This window comes from Pteropus vampyrus, unplaced genomic scaffold (assembly GCF_000151845.1).
Source record: "Pteropus vampyrus isolate Shadow unplaced genomic scaffold, Pvam_2.0 Scaffold85, whole genome shotgun sequence".
Classification (NCBI taxonomy): Eukaryota; Metazoa; Chordata; class Mammalia; order Chiroptera; family Pteropodidae; genus Pteropus; species Pteropus vampyrus.
Window position 1 is genome coordinate 5,543,290 of NW_011888866.1, and position 18,033 is coordinate 5,561,322.

The 18,033-nt window shown below is 31.8% G+C and overlaps 1 protein-coding gene across 1 annotated transcript in view; it reads right to left on the reverse strand.

Moving 5' to 3' along the window:
- MINDY2 (MINDY lysine 48 deubiquitinase 2) overlaps window positions 1-18,033 on the reverse strand; it is a 55,114-nt gene that overhangs the window by 13,916 nt on the left and 23,165 nt on the right. Inside the window, exons 4-6 of the mRNA XM_011363420.2 lie at window positions 16,590-16,748; window positions 9,604-9,706; window positions 2,196-2,338 (exon numbers count right to left, since the gene is read on the reverse strand). Of these exons, the coding sequence (XP_011361722.1) occupies window positions 2,196-2,338; window positions 9,604-9,706; window positions 16,590-16,748 (405 nt within the window). The remainder of the gene's footprint in view (window positions 1-2,195; window positions 2,339-9,603; window positions 9,707-16,589; window positions 16,749-18,033) is intronic.

Here is an 18,033-nt window from a genome sequence, read left to right on the forward strand (position 1 = left end):
GGACTTCCTGGTTAGGGATACAGCTTTGATAGAAAACAGAACATCTAGAGGTCAGTTTCGGGAGATGGTATAATAATCACCAATGACAGCCACAGAACTTGTTTTCCTATTGAACTATCATGTTCCTGCCGAGTCCCAAAAAAAGAACAAAAACAAACAAAAAAAACCACTAGGCCATCAGGACACCAAAGTCTGTTTCTCCTTTTAACTCAAGACTACAAGATATGGTACTTGCCTATCAGTTTAGTCTTATTTTATGCCTCTTACTTTCTAAGCTTCAGCCACGCAGGTCTTCTTTCAATTCCTTAAGGAGTTAAGTTCTTTCCCTCCTCAGGGCCTTTGCACACATGTTCCATCTGCTGAGTTAACTTTAGTTGTTATTATTATTATTAATTATTTTTGCTAATTGATTATGAAGATTCACTTTTCAGGTGTTGGTTTAAATGATACTTCTCAAATAAGTCTTTCCTGACATCCCCAACTAGGTTCTAAGTCCTGATAAAAGCATTCACGGCATGTTGTATGTGCTTTTATTAGAGAGTGTATCTCAGTAGAAATAATAACTATTTGTGCAATTACTACTATTTGTGCAATTAATTCCTTGCCAAAATAAGAGGTCCTTAAATGGCAGAAACCATAGCTTCCTTGCTTAGGCTGCAATCCTAGTACTTAGCTGAGTACCCAGGCATCATCAGGCTTAACCGCTATTTGTTAAATGAATAAAAGGTGGACTTGAGGAGATCAAGTAAAACAAGGTGACTTACCAGTATTACTATGTAGCAATAATTTTGATTCTGAGATTCTTTGGCCTTATATTTCTGAATATGGATGACTCTGGGCCCATACTTTGCACACATCTAGCTCAAATGTGGAAACAATACAGATGAACCCTTGCTATAACTAATATAGGAGTAGGAAAGCTAGGACTTTAAAGTATTCTTATATAAGCAAACAAATCATTATTTTACACTACTTTGTACAATTCATTGATTAAAGTGTTGAAGGAAATATGAAGACCTGATTCCTGACTTCAGAAAACTTACTTTCATGTAGATAAATAAGATACATTTACAAAGAAAACTGGTAACTAGGTAAGAGCAAAGTAAGGATGACATGGCCCATAATAGAGAAGGATGGGCAGTGATCCTCAGCCTTAGCCTTCACATTAAAATCTCCTGGGAGCATTTAAAAAGTATTGATGCTCAGGTCTCACCTCCAAGGACTCTGATTAGAGTTGGCGGTGGGCTTTGTGCATTGGTTATTTTTTAAAAAGCTCTCCAGGTAGTTCTAGCATGTAATCTGGATTGAGAACCACTGGTTTAAGGAGAGAAGCAGCTTTACTGAAGAGTTGGTATTTGAAACATTTCTTAAAAGGTGAAATTTGGATAGGCAAAAGGAGTGAGATCTTTTCAAATAGGAATTAAAGAGTAATAAATGGCAATAAAGGTGCAGAAATGGAAAAGCATAAAGCGTGTAAGGATATGGAAGATTATTAATGAGTAGATAAACCATTATGGCTGAAGCAAAGTGTTGGCACAGGACAGAAGAAAAATACCTTGCATTTTTTATCCTCTAAGCACTGGCTGCTACTGAACATTTTTGATATGTTTTTGATGTGATCAGAGCAGTATCTACCACAGAAGACTAGGTATAAATTGATAAACTCCCAAATTAGGTTACAGCTGTAAAAACAAAAGGTATGGATAAAGAGATAACAAAAAAGTTGAATCGGCAAGATTTTTTGGCAGAGCCATAAATAACATAAGAAGAATTTAAAGTCACACTGATAATTTTAATAATAGCAAACACTATCATAAAGAAAAATTTTGATTCTTTCTTCTAAATTCCTTTAGCCCTCAAATATAAACATCCATCATTAGTAGTCATCCTAGTTCTATCTCCAGGGTTTATCTTTTTTTTTCTTAGAAAGGAAATAGTAAATATGTTTTAATGCAGTAATCTGTGAAAAAGGAGTTAAGATTTAAATAAAAACAAAAAACTGACTTGAAATAACACTTAAATAGCTAATCCATTCCATCCTAAAAAATATTTAATTATAAGTTACCTTCATAATTTGATGGTTAAGAAACATTATGTTTTTGTTTTTTTTTAATTTTGAAACAGATCATAAAACATCTCTAAATCAAGCTTCTTTAATTTCCAATAACAATTAAACAGCTATTTCTATAACATACCTTGTATTTGGTCATGGTGCTAAAATGATTATTCCGAAAGAACACACAAAGTTCTCCTTCCTGAACCGTTGAAGTTAGTTCACATAATCCATGGTATGTCAGTTGAGTGGCTGTGTTATTTAGAAACTGCTCAGCTACAAAGCCTATGGAACCAATGCATAATATTAGATGGAAGAAAAATTTCAAAATTAAGGTTTTCTATTTACACTGTGTTCTAAGTATGAAGAAAGGCCAGTCAAAATAAGACTTTTCCTACTATAACATGATAGCCCTAAACTGGAGATTCTACTCTTTTATTCTGTGTCTATAGTTATTCCCATCCTAAAAAAAAAAAAACAAAAACAGTTATATGAAATTCTTTTTATCGATTAATGTATTTACTTATACTTCACCTATTTCTGAAAAGGATTTCAGGTAGTTTGCAACAAAACACATAGAATACAACTAAAACCCAGTAAAACAAACAAGAAGGCAAGAGATTGCAATTTTAAAATTATGTAGGAGTAAAAGATGTATGTCAACAGCTACTTCCTCAATGGCTAGGTGTTTAGAAATTAAAAGTAGCCTTAAAAAATTGAGTTGCTTAAGATTTCAACAAAGGTCCCAGATAATACTCAATTCATAAACTGCTTAATTCTTGTCTTAAAACTAAAAATAGGCATAAAAGTGAATAGAGAACGGGGATAACTGATGCTGTTTTTATCCTAATCTCCTCCAACACATGCTACTCTTTATATTATTGCATTATATAGATATATCAAGTTCAGAAATACAAATGATCTTTTATTTTCAAAACATAATGAAATATAAAGAAGTTTTCTGAGGTTTAATTTAAAAGATATGTGTACAGTTTATCTTCATTATTGGCATGGGTTCATATTTGCAAATTTGCCTACTAGCTAAAATTTATAACTCCAAAATCAATGCTTCCTGTACTTTCAGGGTCATTTCTGGATCTGTGCAAAGCAGCAAAAAATTTGAGTCACCTAACGTACATTCCCGAGATCAAACAAGGCAAAACCCTGCCTTCTAGTTTCAGCTCTCATAGTGTAAATAAGTGTGCTTTTCACTGTATTTAGTGCCACATTCTTCACATTTTTGTGCTTTGTTGGGAGGTGGGGGGAGGTGATTTTTACTGTGTAAAATGGCCCCCAAGCATATTGCTGAAGTGCTGGCTAGTGTTTCTAAGTGCACAAAGGCTGTGATGTGCTTTACAGAGAAAATATATATTTTTGCATCTTGTTCAGGTGAGTTATACTGCTTGCTGTTAGCCATGAGTTTTACAGTACTCAATCAGCAATATGTATTAAATAAGGTGTCTCTAAACAGAAAGGCACATAAAACAAGGTTGTATATTTATCAGTTGACAAAAATCTTGTGATCAAAAGTTCACAGGAACCTAATCTTAATGTTTCCCCTAGGAGCAGTGTTTTAGTATTCACTATTTCAGTGTTCACAGCAACTTTAGAGAACATAACTAACTATTGGGAATAATGAGAATCAACTGTATAAATTTTAAAAGCCTATACTATACTTCTTTCTCTTCCTCCTTTTGTTCCCTTCCTTTAATAGACAAGAAATAAATATCTCAGAAATAATAGGGGGGAAGAGAGTGCTCTAAAAAGTTTTATAAGTGAGCAGAGAGATACAAATATAGGGGGTAAAGATGAACCTAAGTTAAGAAATTGACACCTCAACAAGAAATTGAAAATAAACTTGGTAGGGCTAGAGGCAGCTAGAGAGTATAGGTTTATTCCACTACTTCTCCATCCCTCACCTTTAGTGTCAAGCCACACCACTTCAAGCTGGAAAGTAGTTGTAAAAAGTGACCAATATATCACACTATTCCAAAGAATTGGTTATGGTAGGCAGGGAAGTATAAAAAGTTATACAGAAGGCCATAGCCAAAGGAAATTTATAGCACATTTACAACGCCTTAGGTTTACACATTCAGAAAGAAGAGTTCTCCACTCCATCACTGTCATTACTTTGCTAAGTACTGAGTTACTGAGTAGAATGTATGGGTTATATACTGAAGTACTGACTATTATATATCATTTAAAAAGTAAATATAATGCCTGTGCTGAGGAGTACCATTGCTGTCTATAATATCTGTGTTACTAAACACTTTCTTCAGAAAGATGTTTCTAAATGCCCTTCCCGCACCTCATTCACACAACATTCCCTCTACAATTCCCTTTCCAGATACAAAAATTCAGTGGAGATACAGCACATTACTTTCATGTGTGTGAAATTTTAAAAATTCAACACTAGAAAGGTCTTTCTCAGCTATTTTTTTCTCAGAGGCTGAGAGAGAATAAGTGACTTGCTCAAGGACAAAACTATTTACAGAAAAGTGAAGACTGGTAAAGCTTTTTTAAGTCCTCAAATAAAGGAAAAAACAGGCCTAACTCAAAAAAAAAAAAAAAAAAACAGGAAAAAAAGAAAGGAAGAAAAAAGAAAAGTGGAGACTGGAACTGAAAATTATTGGTATTAAATTTAAAAAATTACTGTTTGTTATTACAAATGCAAACTGAATTGTATTTCTCCCAAACCATAAAGCATAGTAATTTAGACATATAATGAACAATGTTTCCCAATTCTTCTATAAACTCTTAAACAGTGACACTACTGTGATTTTAGTTGAATTTCAAAAGCTTAAACTAGTTTCAACTTTTCATAACTAATTAAACAAATTTTGGTAAATAATTTTTTTACTTTTTATTTTTCAATTATAGTTGACATTCAATATTATTTTATCTTAGTTTCAGCTGTACAGCATAGTGGTTAGACATTTATATAATTTATGAAGCCATCCCCCCAATTAGTCTACTACTCACCTGGCACTATACATAGTTATTACAATATTAATGACTATATTCCCTATGCCATACTTCATATCCCTCTGACTATTTTGTAACAACCATTTGTACTTCTTAATCCTTTCACCTTTTTCACCTAGCCTTCTACCCCAATGGTATACAATTCTTAGAGTTACAAAGTAGTTTAATTATTTGCATCACTTCGAATGACAAATAGTTTATTCACAACATTAAGATTAAATTTCAATTTTGTTATAGATATTGTTATTAATGATACTAAAGGTAAAAATTAATATAACGGTAATAATAAAATTACATTACTGAAAATAAATTTAAATTAAAAATTATTTCCCTGACATTAGTGTGTTTGAAAATATTTCTTAGTTTCAGAAATTCAATACTAAAATTAGTTTATCAAGTTATTTTCTTCTATTACTGAAGAGTTTAATTAGAGAAAATGAAAGTACTGAGTGCCTTAAAAAATTTGAAGTTAGAAAGAGGGGCACTAAAATTAGGCAAAAAGGAACAAAATAAAAGATAAATGGAAACTGGCTTGTTTTAAAATGTTAGCTAGATGTGGCCCTGCCTGAGATTTGCGTTCAAATTTAAAGTCAATCAAACTTTAACTGTGTCACTGTGATAGCTTTAAACAAAATAGTCTGATTTTCTTTTTAAATTCATCTGTCAAGTTTCAAAAATCAGACACATTATATTAATATTTTTCCTTAAGAAGAGGGGCAAAAAAAATCTTTTAATATGATAAATGCCCAGATTTTCTTTGAAAATATAGGGGCTAACATGATCTGATTCCAAGGATACAGTAGGGAGCCCGGAATATCTTACTGTGCTAGAAAACAACGAAGTGCTCAAGAAATGATGACGACATGAGACTATCCCATTGGCCATATATGGACAATTCTAAGCATCAAAAAGAATAATGATAATAGATTGTAATATGCTGAATAACACACATAATCCATGAGTCTACAATGATAAAAAAAATTTTTAATAGGGGAAAAAGAAGAGAAAACTATTTTTAACATAAGAATGCCAACTAATAAATGTAGAAGGAATAATAGAAATAGCAAACCACCATAGTAATAGTTGATTCAGGCAAGAATCAATGAATGCCAGCTCTATTGGGTGAAAGATTATTAGAGAACAGGGTATTTACACAGTTTCAAAGTATAATATCACAGATTACTTATTAATTACAAAGGGCAAAGGGCATCTTTACAACAAAAAATATGTTAACATCACCAATAACAGAATAAGCAGACATCATATACTATCTGATTTGATGCACTGAGAAAGACACAATGTCACCTATGTAGCATTCCCACCAAAAACATATAACCAAAGTCTGCTCATGAGTAAGCAGTTACATGAATCCATATTGAGAGCTATTCTACAAAACTGGCCTGGACTATTAAGAAAAGTCAACATCACAAAAGAACGAAAAGAAAAGAAAAAAAAAAGGTTAGAGAACTGTTTTAGATTTTGAGACTAAATTGATACGACAAATAATCCTTTATTGGAACCTACACTGAAAACTTAAAAGCTATAAGGGAGCATAATTGGCACAACTGGGGAATTCTGAATATGAACAGTATATTAGATAATAGTATTGTATCAATGATAAATTTCCTGAGATAACTGAAGATTATAGAAGAATTCTTTGTTCTTGGAGACATCTTTGTTCTTAGGGGACAACTGTTGAAACATTAATGGTTAAAGTGCTATGATATTCACAACTAATTTTCACATGATTTAGGAAAAACCGTGTTGTGTGTGTGTGTGTGTGTGTGTGTGTGTGTGTGTGTGTGTGTGTGTGAGAGAGAGAGAGAGAGAGAGAGAGAGAAAATATAAAAAGAAAGCAAAAATTCCATGTTAATAATTGGTAAATATAGGTGAACCATATATTTACCAATTAAATATTAAATATAAATATAATTGGTAAATATTTAATATATATTTAATATATAAATATATTCATTGTGCTATGCCAACTTTTTTATAGGTCTGAGATTTTTCAAAATAAAAAAGGAAATCAATATTAATCAAAAATAATATGAATTCAAACTATAATCTTCAGTGTTTATAGTACATAATATGGGCTCAATAAATAATTGAAAGAATATTCTAGAATTATTTCTTTAAGCACATTTTTTACCTAGAAACAATCGTTAAAGAAGAACTTATTCCTGAGAGAGCCCTAGAATTAAATCACCAGCTCTGGTGAAGTCTGGCAGCTGGTTCTGTGTTATTTTTTTCGTTGTTGATTTTTGCCGCTGTGCCACAACCCATCATTATAACTAGATTCAAAAAAGTATTAACACCAAGAAGAGGTAGTAAATAATACATATGTTATGTACGTGTAAAAGTTTTGTGCTTTTACTTACAAGGTGTTGCCATCAAAGAAAATGAATGTCATCTGAAAGAAGTTGAAAAAATATCTAATTCTATTTGACTGTCAGCTAAATAACATCTTTTTTATCAAAAAAAGAATGACAGTAAAAGTATTTCTAATGTTCTTTACCTTATAGAGATGAAATATTTGAATTAAAAAAGTTATCATCTAAGACCAAAGTTTAATACTTTTTAATAAAGAAGGATTAGAATAAACTACCTTTTGGATATTTTATTGATTCAGAAGGACAGTTACGGTTATAGGCCAAAAAGAAAAGAAAGTAGACTACTACTTCAGCTGAACACTATACTCAAGAAAATATGATGAAGAAAATGAAGGGAAGCTAATTGCTCCATTATAAGTAAAAATGTCCCTTGTGGCCTTTTCGTTCCTATAAGAATTTTTAGTGCCTTACACAAGTAACCATTGGGTTAAATAATTATTTCAAACAGACTACATATTTGTAGTTTCTTATAAACAAAAAACTAGTTTAGCTTTTTAATTGTAGTGAATTCCATATATAATTATTCACTGATATGGAAACCTGATATACAGAATTTCACCATTACAAAATTTATATATCAAGGAATTAATCAACTCTGACATATACTACCTGAAAATTCTATACCACTAAAGAAGATAATTCCTTTTTTGCTTTTACCAAGATATTTTTATCAAGTTATCAATACTATATAAATTAAATATTGTTTTTCATTATTCTGGGGAATCAATGTCAGAGAAATAATAATTGTTGTGACATTAGATTGAGAAAAAGGAGAAGTAAAATAGGGATTGGGTTTTTGTTGTTGTTGTTGTTCATTTGTTAAATAGTGTTTTTATCAAAATCTTACCTCATTAATTGAAGCCTGGCTTGGGAAAAATGCCGTTAACAGTGTTTCCTAAAGCTTCTTACCTATAAAGATCACTTCTTGGCTATCATTCCGTTAACACTTTCTGATTCCTATTGTCTCCTCAATTACTACTAAATAGCATATTGGAAATTACTGAGAAAAGTAGAAATCCATAGATGGAAATTATCTTTAGAGCCTGACTTTTAGAAACATATTTATAGTAATGAGAGCTTGGATAAGTTCTAGTGAGTAGAATTTTGTTAATTGAGAAAAAATATTTTTAACAGTTATTGTTGCTCCTTTCCTCACTAAAACTGTGCTACCTTAGATTTTAGTGAAAGAGCTGTCAATGGTCAATATCCCTATATATTTCTTTGTTTAATGCAAGTAGAAGTCTAGGATGAGCATCAACTAAAATACTGTGTATTTCCTTGCTACTTGCCTCTTGCATGAATGTGTTAAATTTATGGATAATTGAGTAATATAATTAGTTGGGTTCTGATCAATCGATATAGTATGGATTCATGTATACACCTTCTTTTATATGTTCTTATATACTCTTGTAGTCACTTATTTTTAATTTTTAAAAATGTAGTAATTGTAATCAACTTTTACTATACTTCATGTAAAAGAATTGTATGTCAGAGAATAATGAAGCTCACCCCCTGCTTCTCATGATTTCTCTTTCTTTTATTTACCCTCCTAATAGAGGAGAATAGCTTCCTTAGTTCTTGAGTGTTGTTATGTAAAGGTGAAGTGAGTGGTGGGAAAAGTATATCCAAATTCATTCTGGTTTCAAATCTGTTTGTTCTTCCCTTCGCTGACTGGAATACAGCTGAAAAAATATGAAACTGCTTCTATTATGATGAATTTAGCAATTCTAATTAGCTAAGGATTAAGAAAACTGATGAGCAGAGGTACACTTTGAGCTAGAATGGAGCTTTTACTATACTATATTGTATTGAACACTTGAGTACCATAATACTCACCTCAGTCAACTGAGTGTTCAGGATGAATTAAAAAGTTCACACAGTACTCCCAAATAATCTTTTTTTTAAAAAAAGAGCAACTATCAGTAACCCCTGGGTAACTGACCACATCAAAGCTAGCAAGATTCCAAAGATTTTTATTAGAATCCAGTCCTGATTTTACAAGTCAAGTGAAAGGATTCTAGATGGCATCTTTATGAATAATTTCTTCTTTCAATTCTTACCAAGTATAGTTACTTGTATTTTAGAAGTCTTATTTAAGACATTTAAAAGATATTAAATTATCAGAGAAGTTATTTTACAAGAATAAATCAGGTAATAGCAGCACTCACCCACCTTCACTAACCAGCTCACTATTGTCTGACTGTTTACAAGAGATGATCTTCTCCACTAGTTGGTTGTAGCTGCAGTTACCAACAGCTTTTACAATGTCATCAATCTAGAAAACAAATAACTGTCTCACTAATCATGATAAGATTAAAAACAATAACAAAGAAACCCATATCGCTCTTCAGAGTTTTATTCTAATACAATGTTAAATATACAAATATTTCTTATGAAAAAAATCAATACCCAACAATTTCCAAATTTGTTTATAGCTATAACAAAATACTGTTTAGCTGTATTTTAATTATGCAAAAAATAATTAAATGGGATTATTACATGCAACTTTATTTCTTAAGGTTGTAAAGATGCATTTAAGTGATTAAAATTAAAAGTAAATTATTTCAGGAGTAAAAATAAGAAAATATCAGGTTTTTTTTTTTCTAAAACACAAATGTTTTTGCGTTTAAAGCAAGGCAAATCTAAAGATATTAATTTATGGGACTAAAGTTTTTTCCATGATTCCTAGCAAAGTATAGTGGAGGTGAGTACACATAACTAACCTTATTTTCCTAAAGAAAAGTTAGTACATATTAATTAGAAACAGTATTTGCTTTATGATTTTTATTTAATCTTTGTCTTTGGAAGTACAGTAGAAAAGTAAATGCAAAGTTTTAAATTATAGGAAAATAAAATTGGGCATCTCTACTCTTTCTCCATTATACTTTGCTTTTATTACTGAAAAAAAAAATAGGTTTCTGCTGTCTAACCAACTTATTTTGATTGTCCTCTCATCCCTAAAATATATTTATAATTTATATCTACTATTGTTTTAATGATCTATGCATAATAAAACAAGCACAAATTAACACAATTATGTAAAAAAATAAGAGGGCCAATGTTTTCTTTCCACATCCAAATGATCTTCTTGAATACTTATTCTTTGAATACCACAAGTCTTGACATAGATCTGTACTTGTAATACTCTGGACAGTATTTCCCAAACTGGGGAGCTTGTTAAAGGGATCTAAAAGAATTGTAGGCTCAAGTTGCTTCTCAATTGTCTAAGTTTTATTCCAGTGCTGCATTGCAAAGTTTGAGAACCACTGCTCTGCTCTAGGCTGTACTTTATTTTCTTTGTTCCTGCAAAATCCTGGGATAGTAAAAGCCTCTTTAATCATGCAAGTGGGACTGATGGTTGGTTGAGAAGATCAGTTAATTGAAAAAGCAGTGAATTGTACAAAATATTATATACATGTCTTAAACATTTCATGTTAACTAAAAACACATGAATGTATTCACTTTGCAATCTTTTGATGCAGAGCCTAGTAAGGCCTTTTCTTTAAAAGAAGGTCTTTTGGCTATGAGTCTACGTAAACCACCCAAGAGTATGACTTCCAGCTTTCACTCATTTAAAATGAAAACTTAGACCCTTAAGAAGCAATTTAAGGGTGTAATCCCTTTAGATTTTCATTATTTTTCTTAACACTTTTACTGTTTAGAGCAATTTTCTTTAGTGAATCAATTTAATTGTCTTTCCGAAATATCTGAATTTTCAATCCTAAGAAATCCACAAAATCCACAATAGAATAATAAATACAAGATCAATATAAAAAATGAATTGTACTTCTATAGACTAGCAATGAACAATACAAAATTTCAAGTTTTCGTAGACCAAACCTCTACATTAATATTTCATTCAATTAATTCATTCGGGTACCTTTCATGCACTACTATGTACCAGGTGCTGTTAGAGAAGTACAGACTTAGCAGTGAACAAAATAAATGGTCTATGCTTTCATAAAGTTTATATTCTGGAGCAAAGACAAACAATAAATCAAATAAGAAAAAATATACACGCTAGGCAGTTATATGTAATGGTATGCAGCTATTCTTTGTTTTTACTGTTCTATAGTATTCTATAGTATGAATATACCGTATTATATTTATTCATTCATCTTTTGATAGCTATCTAAGTTGTTCTCAGTTTGAGGCTATGACAAATAATACTGCTATGAACATTCTTGTACATTTATCCTGTTCCACATATCAAGAGTTTCTCTAGGGAATATGCCTTGTCAAATTCCTGAGATTTAGGATATGCTTATCCTCAAATTTTCTAGATAACTCTAAACTGCTCTCCAAAGTAGACAGCCAATTTACATTATCAGCAGGGAACAAGAATCCCCTACATTGCACATCTCCAACATTTAGTATTGTCAGACTTTTAAATGTTAGGCATTTTGATGGATGTATAGTGTTATCTCATTTTGGTTTTAATTTGCATTTCCCTGATGACTCATTTATATGTTCACTGGCCATTTGGATATCCATTTTTGTTAAATTCCTGTTCAAACAAAGAGTAGCTGCAAAGAATAGCTGTTCAAGACATTTGCCCCTTTTTACTGGGTTGTTTATCTTTTAAAAAATTACTTATAGGAGCTCTTTACACCTTCTGAAAATTAATCCTTTGTTCATTATATAACATGCAATCAACTTCTACTCTGTGGCTCAATTTTACATTCTTTTTATTTCTTTAGACAAACAACTCAATTTTATAGTACTCATGTACTATTGATGTTCATTGTGATTAATGCATTTATGTCTTGTTTTATAAACCTTTTATCATTAAGGTTAGAAATATTCTCAAACTTACAGAGTTTTATCTTTTAAACATCAAGGCACATGGAATAGAATTTTCTGGTGTAAGTTAGGAGAAATAATTTCATTTTTTTCCTAACTGGATATCTAATTAGAAACTTGAATTGGCTATCTAACTAGCTATTTAATTACATATCTAATGGCTATCTAATTGTCTTAGCACCTTTTATTGAAAGAACTGCCTTTCCCTCACTGCTCTACAGTACCCTATTTCTGTCTATAAATGCACGGTCTTTTAGGCCTCTCTATTCTGTCACTGATCTAATTCTTAATTACAATATATAAAATATTTTGTATCTGGAAGAGCAAGTCCTCCCTTCTTGTTCTGCTTCAAGAATATCTTGGCTTCTAATCCTAGCTCTTTGCATTTCCATATAAATTATAGAATCAACTCGTCATATTCTGCAACTACTTTCCACAAACCTGCTGGGATTTTGTTTGGGGTTGTATTGAAACTAAAATTTATTTTAGTGAGAACTGACATCTTCATAAATTCAGTCTTGAAATCTAAAATTTCATATGTATAAAAAGAAGGTATAGTCAGGTTCATGAAAAACAAGGACTGAAAAAATGTCATGGACAGAAAGAGACTAGGAAGATAAGATGATTAAATGCAATCTGATACCCTGGATTGAATTCTAGAACAACAACATAAAAATTACCGGAAAAATTGGTAAAATGTAAATGAAGATTGTAATATATTTACTAGTAATGTACCAATATTAAATTTCTAAGTTTTGACACATGTACCAAGGTCACATAAGATTAGGGAAAAAGGGGCGGAGTACACAAGAATTCTTTGTAGTATCTTTGCAACTTTCCTGTTTCTGAAATTACTCAAAAATAAAGTTTATTAAATTCCTTTAGAAGAATGTATGTTCATTAGGTTTTCTTTTCTGTTTTTAGCAATTACAAAGAAATGTATAGTAAAATCTTCCAGTATGATGATCTATCTACTTCTTCTTGTAATTCTATCAAATTTTGCTTTATGTACTTTGAGGTTATGTTATTAGATGCATACAAATTTTATTTTCATTGTCAAAAACTGACCTTTACTCTTTGCGACAGTTCCCAGAGGTCCAAGTAATGAACAGTCAATCAGGGTTTTTACTTTCCAGGTGTCTCCAGGCACATACAAATTTAAAATGATTATATCTTCTTAGCAAATTAAACAATCTATTGTTAGTAATGCTTTTTGACTTAAAGTTTAAGTCTATTCTTTCTGATAGTACTATAGGTACACCAGCTTTCTTTTGATTAGCGATGATATGGCATCTTTTTCCCCTCTTTTAACTTGTAATCTCTGTTTAACTTCATATTGTTTTATATAGATCTCTTTAAATAGCAAATATATATATACATATATTTAATCCAGCCTCAGAATCAGTCTTTTAACAGGAGCATTTATTCTTATTTATACTTACTATAAGTATTCATATATCTGAATTTATTAAATCTACCATTCTCCATCCCATCAGATCAACATTCCCTAACCCCTTCTTTCTTCCTTCTTTTTGGATTAATTTTTCCCCCTTCTACTAATCTAGAAATTACCCACTATGTTTTCTATTCTTTTTATGATTATTCCAAAAGAGCATTCTCCAATAGCACATTCTGCAATAATGGAAATACTCCAAATCTGTGTTGCCCAATAAGATATCCACTAGTCTTGTGGCTACTGAGCAACTGAAATATGTCTAGTGTAACTCAGGAACTAAATTTTTAATTACATTAAAATTTTAATATCCCCATTTGGCTACCATATTGGATAAAGTTATAAAAACTATAACATCTACTACTACCATATCAAAGTCAGAAGTTAATACCCATTTCTTAAACAATTAAGTCTAGACTCTTCCTTTCCTCCTATCTTATGTTATTTTTTGCATATGCTAATGTTCTTTATTTAAATCTCAAAGATAATGTTATTATCTGATACAGTCAACATTTAATATTGTTGACTGTATCTATTCACTCTTCCTTCCATCTGGGATCACTTTCCTTCTTTTCAAAATCCTTATTTAGAATTTCCATTAATGATAGTCTACTGGCAGGAAATAATCTTAGTTTAATTAATCTAAAAAATGACTTTATTTTGCTCCATTCTTGAAAGATAATTGTTCTGGGAACAGGACTGTAGGTTAGTCATTTGTCTTCTTTCAGCACATTGAATATATCATTTCCACTGTCATCCAATGTTGCTCTTAAAGAGTTAGTTACCAATTAATAATGGAGAAATATCTTCTCTGTGACTGAATTCTGGTGCTTACCATCCAAAGAAATGCTGATATTTATTTTCAAGATAATTATTTGCAGAACACATAATTGGAATACAAAGAACTAGAGAGTTCTAAAAGATATCTCATAAAGACCTATGATTTCAAACTTTTGCCTCATTCGTTTTTCTTTCCCAGCAACAGCATCCTTTTGTAACAAAATGAATAAAATAGATATAAAGCACAGCCCTCAGGCCCTTACAAGAGTTTGAAAACCACTGCATAGACCAGAAAAATCTGAAGAACATATGAATTTAACTGTTTACCAGCAATATATAGCTACATACAGTCAGAGGGACAATCTGAGTCCAACTTTTAAGAACTCAGGCTTAGGTTCCTCAGTCCATCAGCTCATCCTCAAGAATCTAGGCTACCTGGCATTGTCATCTGCCAGAATTCACCATGGCTCACCTTGGAGGTATAAAATGCTAGACATGTTTAGACTTTTCAATGATATTCTTAGAGACAGAGTGTCAGTAAAAATACAGAGACCTGCTTACTTGTAAACTATCCTTTCATTGCCCAGAATACCAGTTGCTTTTATAATGGACAGGGATGAAGAAACACTGCCAAGTCCTTACTATTGTGCGCTCTCCTTCCCCGTAGTTAATGCATGCTGCATGCAAGCTTTGTTCTATTAAAAAGCCAGGCACTGTTATAAATAATGAGAAATAAGAGCTCAGCCCTAATAAAACATATATTCTAGTGGAAGATTACAGTCAATCGAGTAAAGAAATAAATAAGAATTCTAGATAAGTGGTGAAGAAAATCAAATACGGTCACAGGAGCGGGAATACCTGGAGAAAAGGAGGGTGACTAATTTTAGTAAGTTGGCGAGGAAGGGTCTCTAACACCTATGTGATATGTGCAACCTAAGATCTGAATAATGAGGAACTAAAAATGTTAAGATCTGGAAGAACAATGTGTTGGGAGTAAAACAATGTTCCACAGTGGGCAATTAGCTAGTACAAAAACTCAAGATAGGAATGAGCTTGACGTGTTTGAAGAACAGAAAGGCAGTTAGTGTACCTGGAGGGTAGTAAAAAGGAGAAGAATTATATGAGGTGAATTTTGACAGACAAGCACAGTCTAGACCATACAGCATTATCATAAAAACTCATAAAGATTTTGCATCTCATTTTAGTTATACCGGAGGCTTTCAAGGAAAGGAGGAGAACACAGAGCTAAAGGGGAGGGTTTATTTTACAAAGATCACTCTGAGTGCCAAGATTATTCAATGAGATAAAGAATAATGTTTTCAACAAACAGGAGGTACTAGGACAACTCAATATCTACATGTAAAAGAATAAAGTTGGATCCCTTCCTCAAACCAGATACAAAAATCAACTCAAAATGGGTCGTAATCCTAAACCTAAGCATTAAAACTATAAAAGAAGATACAAGAGTAAATATTTGTGATTTTGGATTAGGCAAAGCCTTCTTAGGTAGGACACCAAAAGCATAAGCAACAAAAGAAAAAATAGATAAACTGAACTTGATGAAAATCAGAAACTTTTGTCTTTCAAAGGATACCATCAAGAAAATGAAGACAACCCACAGAATGGGAGAAAATACTTGCAAATCACATACTGGATAAGAGAGGTATACCTAAAATATATAAAGAACTCTCACAACACCATAGCAAAAAGATAAACAGCCCAATTAAAAATGGGCAAGGGATCTGCAGACATTTCTTCAAACAAGATATAGAAATGGTCATTAAGCACATGAAAAGATGCTCGACATCATTAGTCATCAGAGGAATGCAAACAAATCCATAATGAGATATGACTTTACACCTATTAGGATGACTATAATCAATCTAAAGACAGATAATAATAAGTGTTGGTGAGGATGTGGTTCCAACTCCATAAAGTTACATTAAGCAGTCTTGGGCAGATTTAGCAGTCTGGAGGACTGTGCCCTTAACCTCACAATTTGGCTAATTCCAGGTAAAAATAGAAAAATATAAGTATCGGAAAATATAAATCTAGATTAATTTGCCAAATTAATAAAATTTTACTACACCTATGTTTATATAATTTAATATTTTCTACTTACCTGAGGATCCACTAACCACCCATGGTACAAAGGAATATCAAGAAGATCAAATACTATGCACTCTGGTGTATATTCAAACACTCGAACACCAGTGAATTTTACATTTACATCCAAGCCTGTCTGTAGTTTGTGCAAGATTGCCATAGCATCACTCATATTCTAAAAACAGAAAGGGAAAGGGTAAAAATTAGAAAAATAAAAAAGCAAAGATATTTAAATGCAAGCACATTTACTTCTAATTTTCCATTTTGTCTAATTTATTCATCTCTTCAATTTTTATTATTAAGTACCAGTATACTATGTGCCAGGCACTAATCTGAGTTCTAAATATCTAATAGTGAATAAAATAGACAAAGTTCCTGATCTCATGCAATTAACATTCTATTGTGAGAGACAATATGTAAATATATAATATAATGTCAAGTATTGGTAAGAGAAATTGAGCAGGATAAGGATGTACAGAGTGATGGGGTGAAGAACCTATTTTAGAACAGAAAGCCAAAAGACAAAAATTTCCAGTCAAAGAGAAAAGCCTCTCCCATTTCTAGGCATATATCCAGAGGAACTGAAAACAGTACCTTGAAGAGATATTTGTATACCCACGTTCACTGCAGCATTATTCAAAAGGCAGAGGTAGCCTAACTGTCCATTGACATATAAAGAAAATGTGGTATACACATACAATGTAATATTATCCAGCCTTAAAAAAAAGAAAGAAATCCTATTACCTGCTACAACATGGATGAAACTTGAGAACATTATGCTGAATGAAATAAGCTGTTGCAAATACTGCATCATATCAATTATACGAGCTACCTAGAGTTGTCAAAATCATGGAAACAGAAAGTAGAATGGTGGTTGTTGGGCTGGAGGGAGGAAGAGCTGGGGAACTGTTTGATGGGTATAGAGTTTCAGTTTTACAAGATGAAAATGTTCTAGAGATCTGTTTATAAAACAATGTGAATACAGTTAACACTACTGAATTATACATTTAAAAATGGTTAGGAAAGTAAATTTCATGTTATGTTTTTTAACCATAAAAAGAAAAAAAGAAAAACAAATGAGTTATCAATCCATGAACAGATATGAAGGAAATATAAATATATATCACTACGTGAAAGAAGCTAGTCTGAAATGGCGATATGCTGTATGATTCCAAATGACATTGTGGAAAAAGCAAAATGACGGAAACAGTAAAAAGATCAGTGATTGCCAGAGGTTAGGAGGAGGGAGGGATGTACAGGCAGAGCATACAGGACTTTTAGGGCAGTGAAACTATTCTGTAGGATACTATAATGGTGAATACATGGCATTATACATTTGTCCAAACCCACAGAATATATAACACCAAGAGTGAACCCTAATGTAAACTATGAACTTTGGGTATTATGTGTCAATGTAGGTTCATCAATTATAATAAATGTATCACTCTGGTACTGGATAT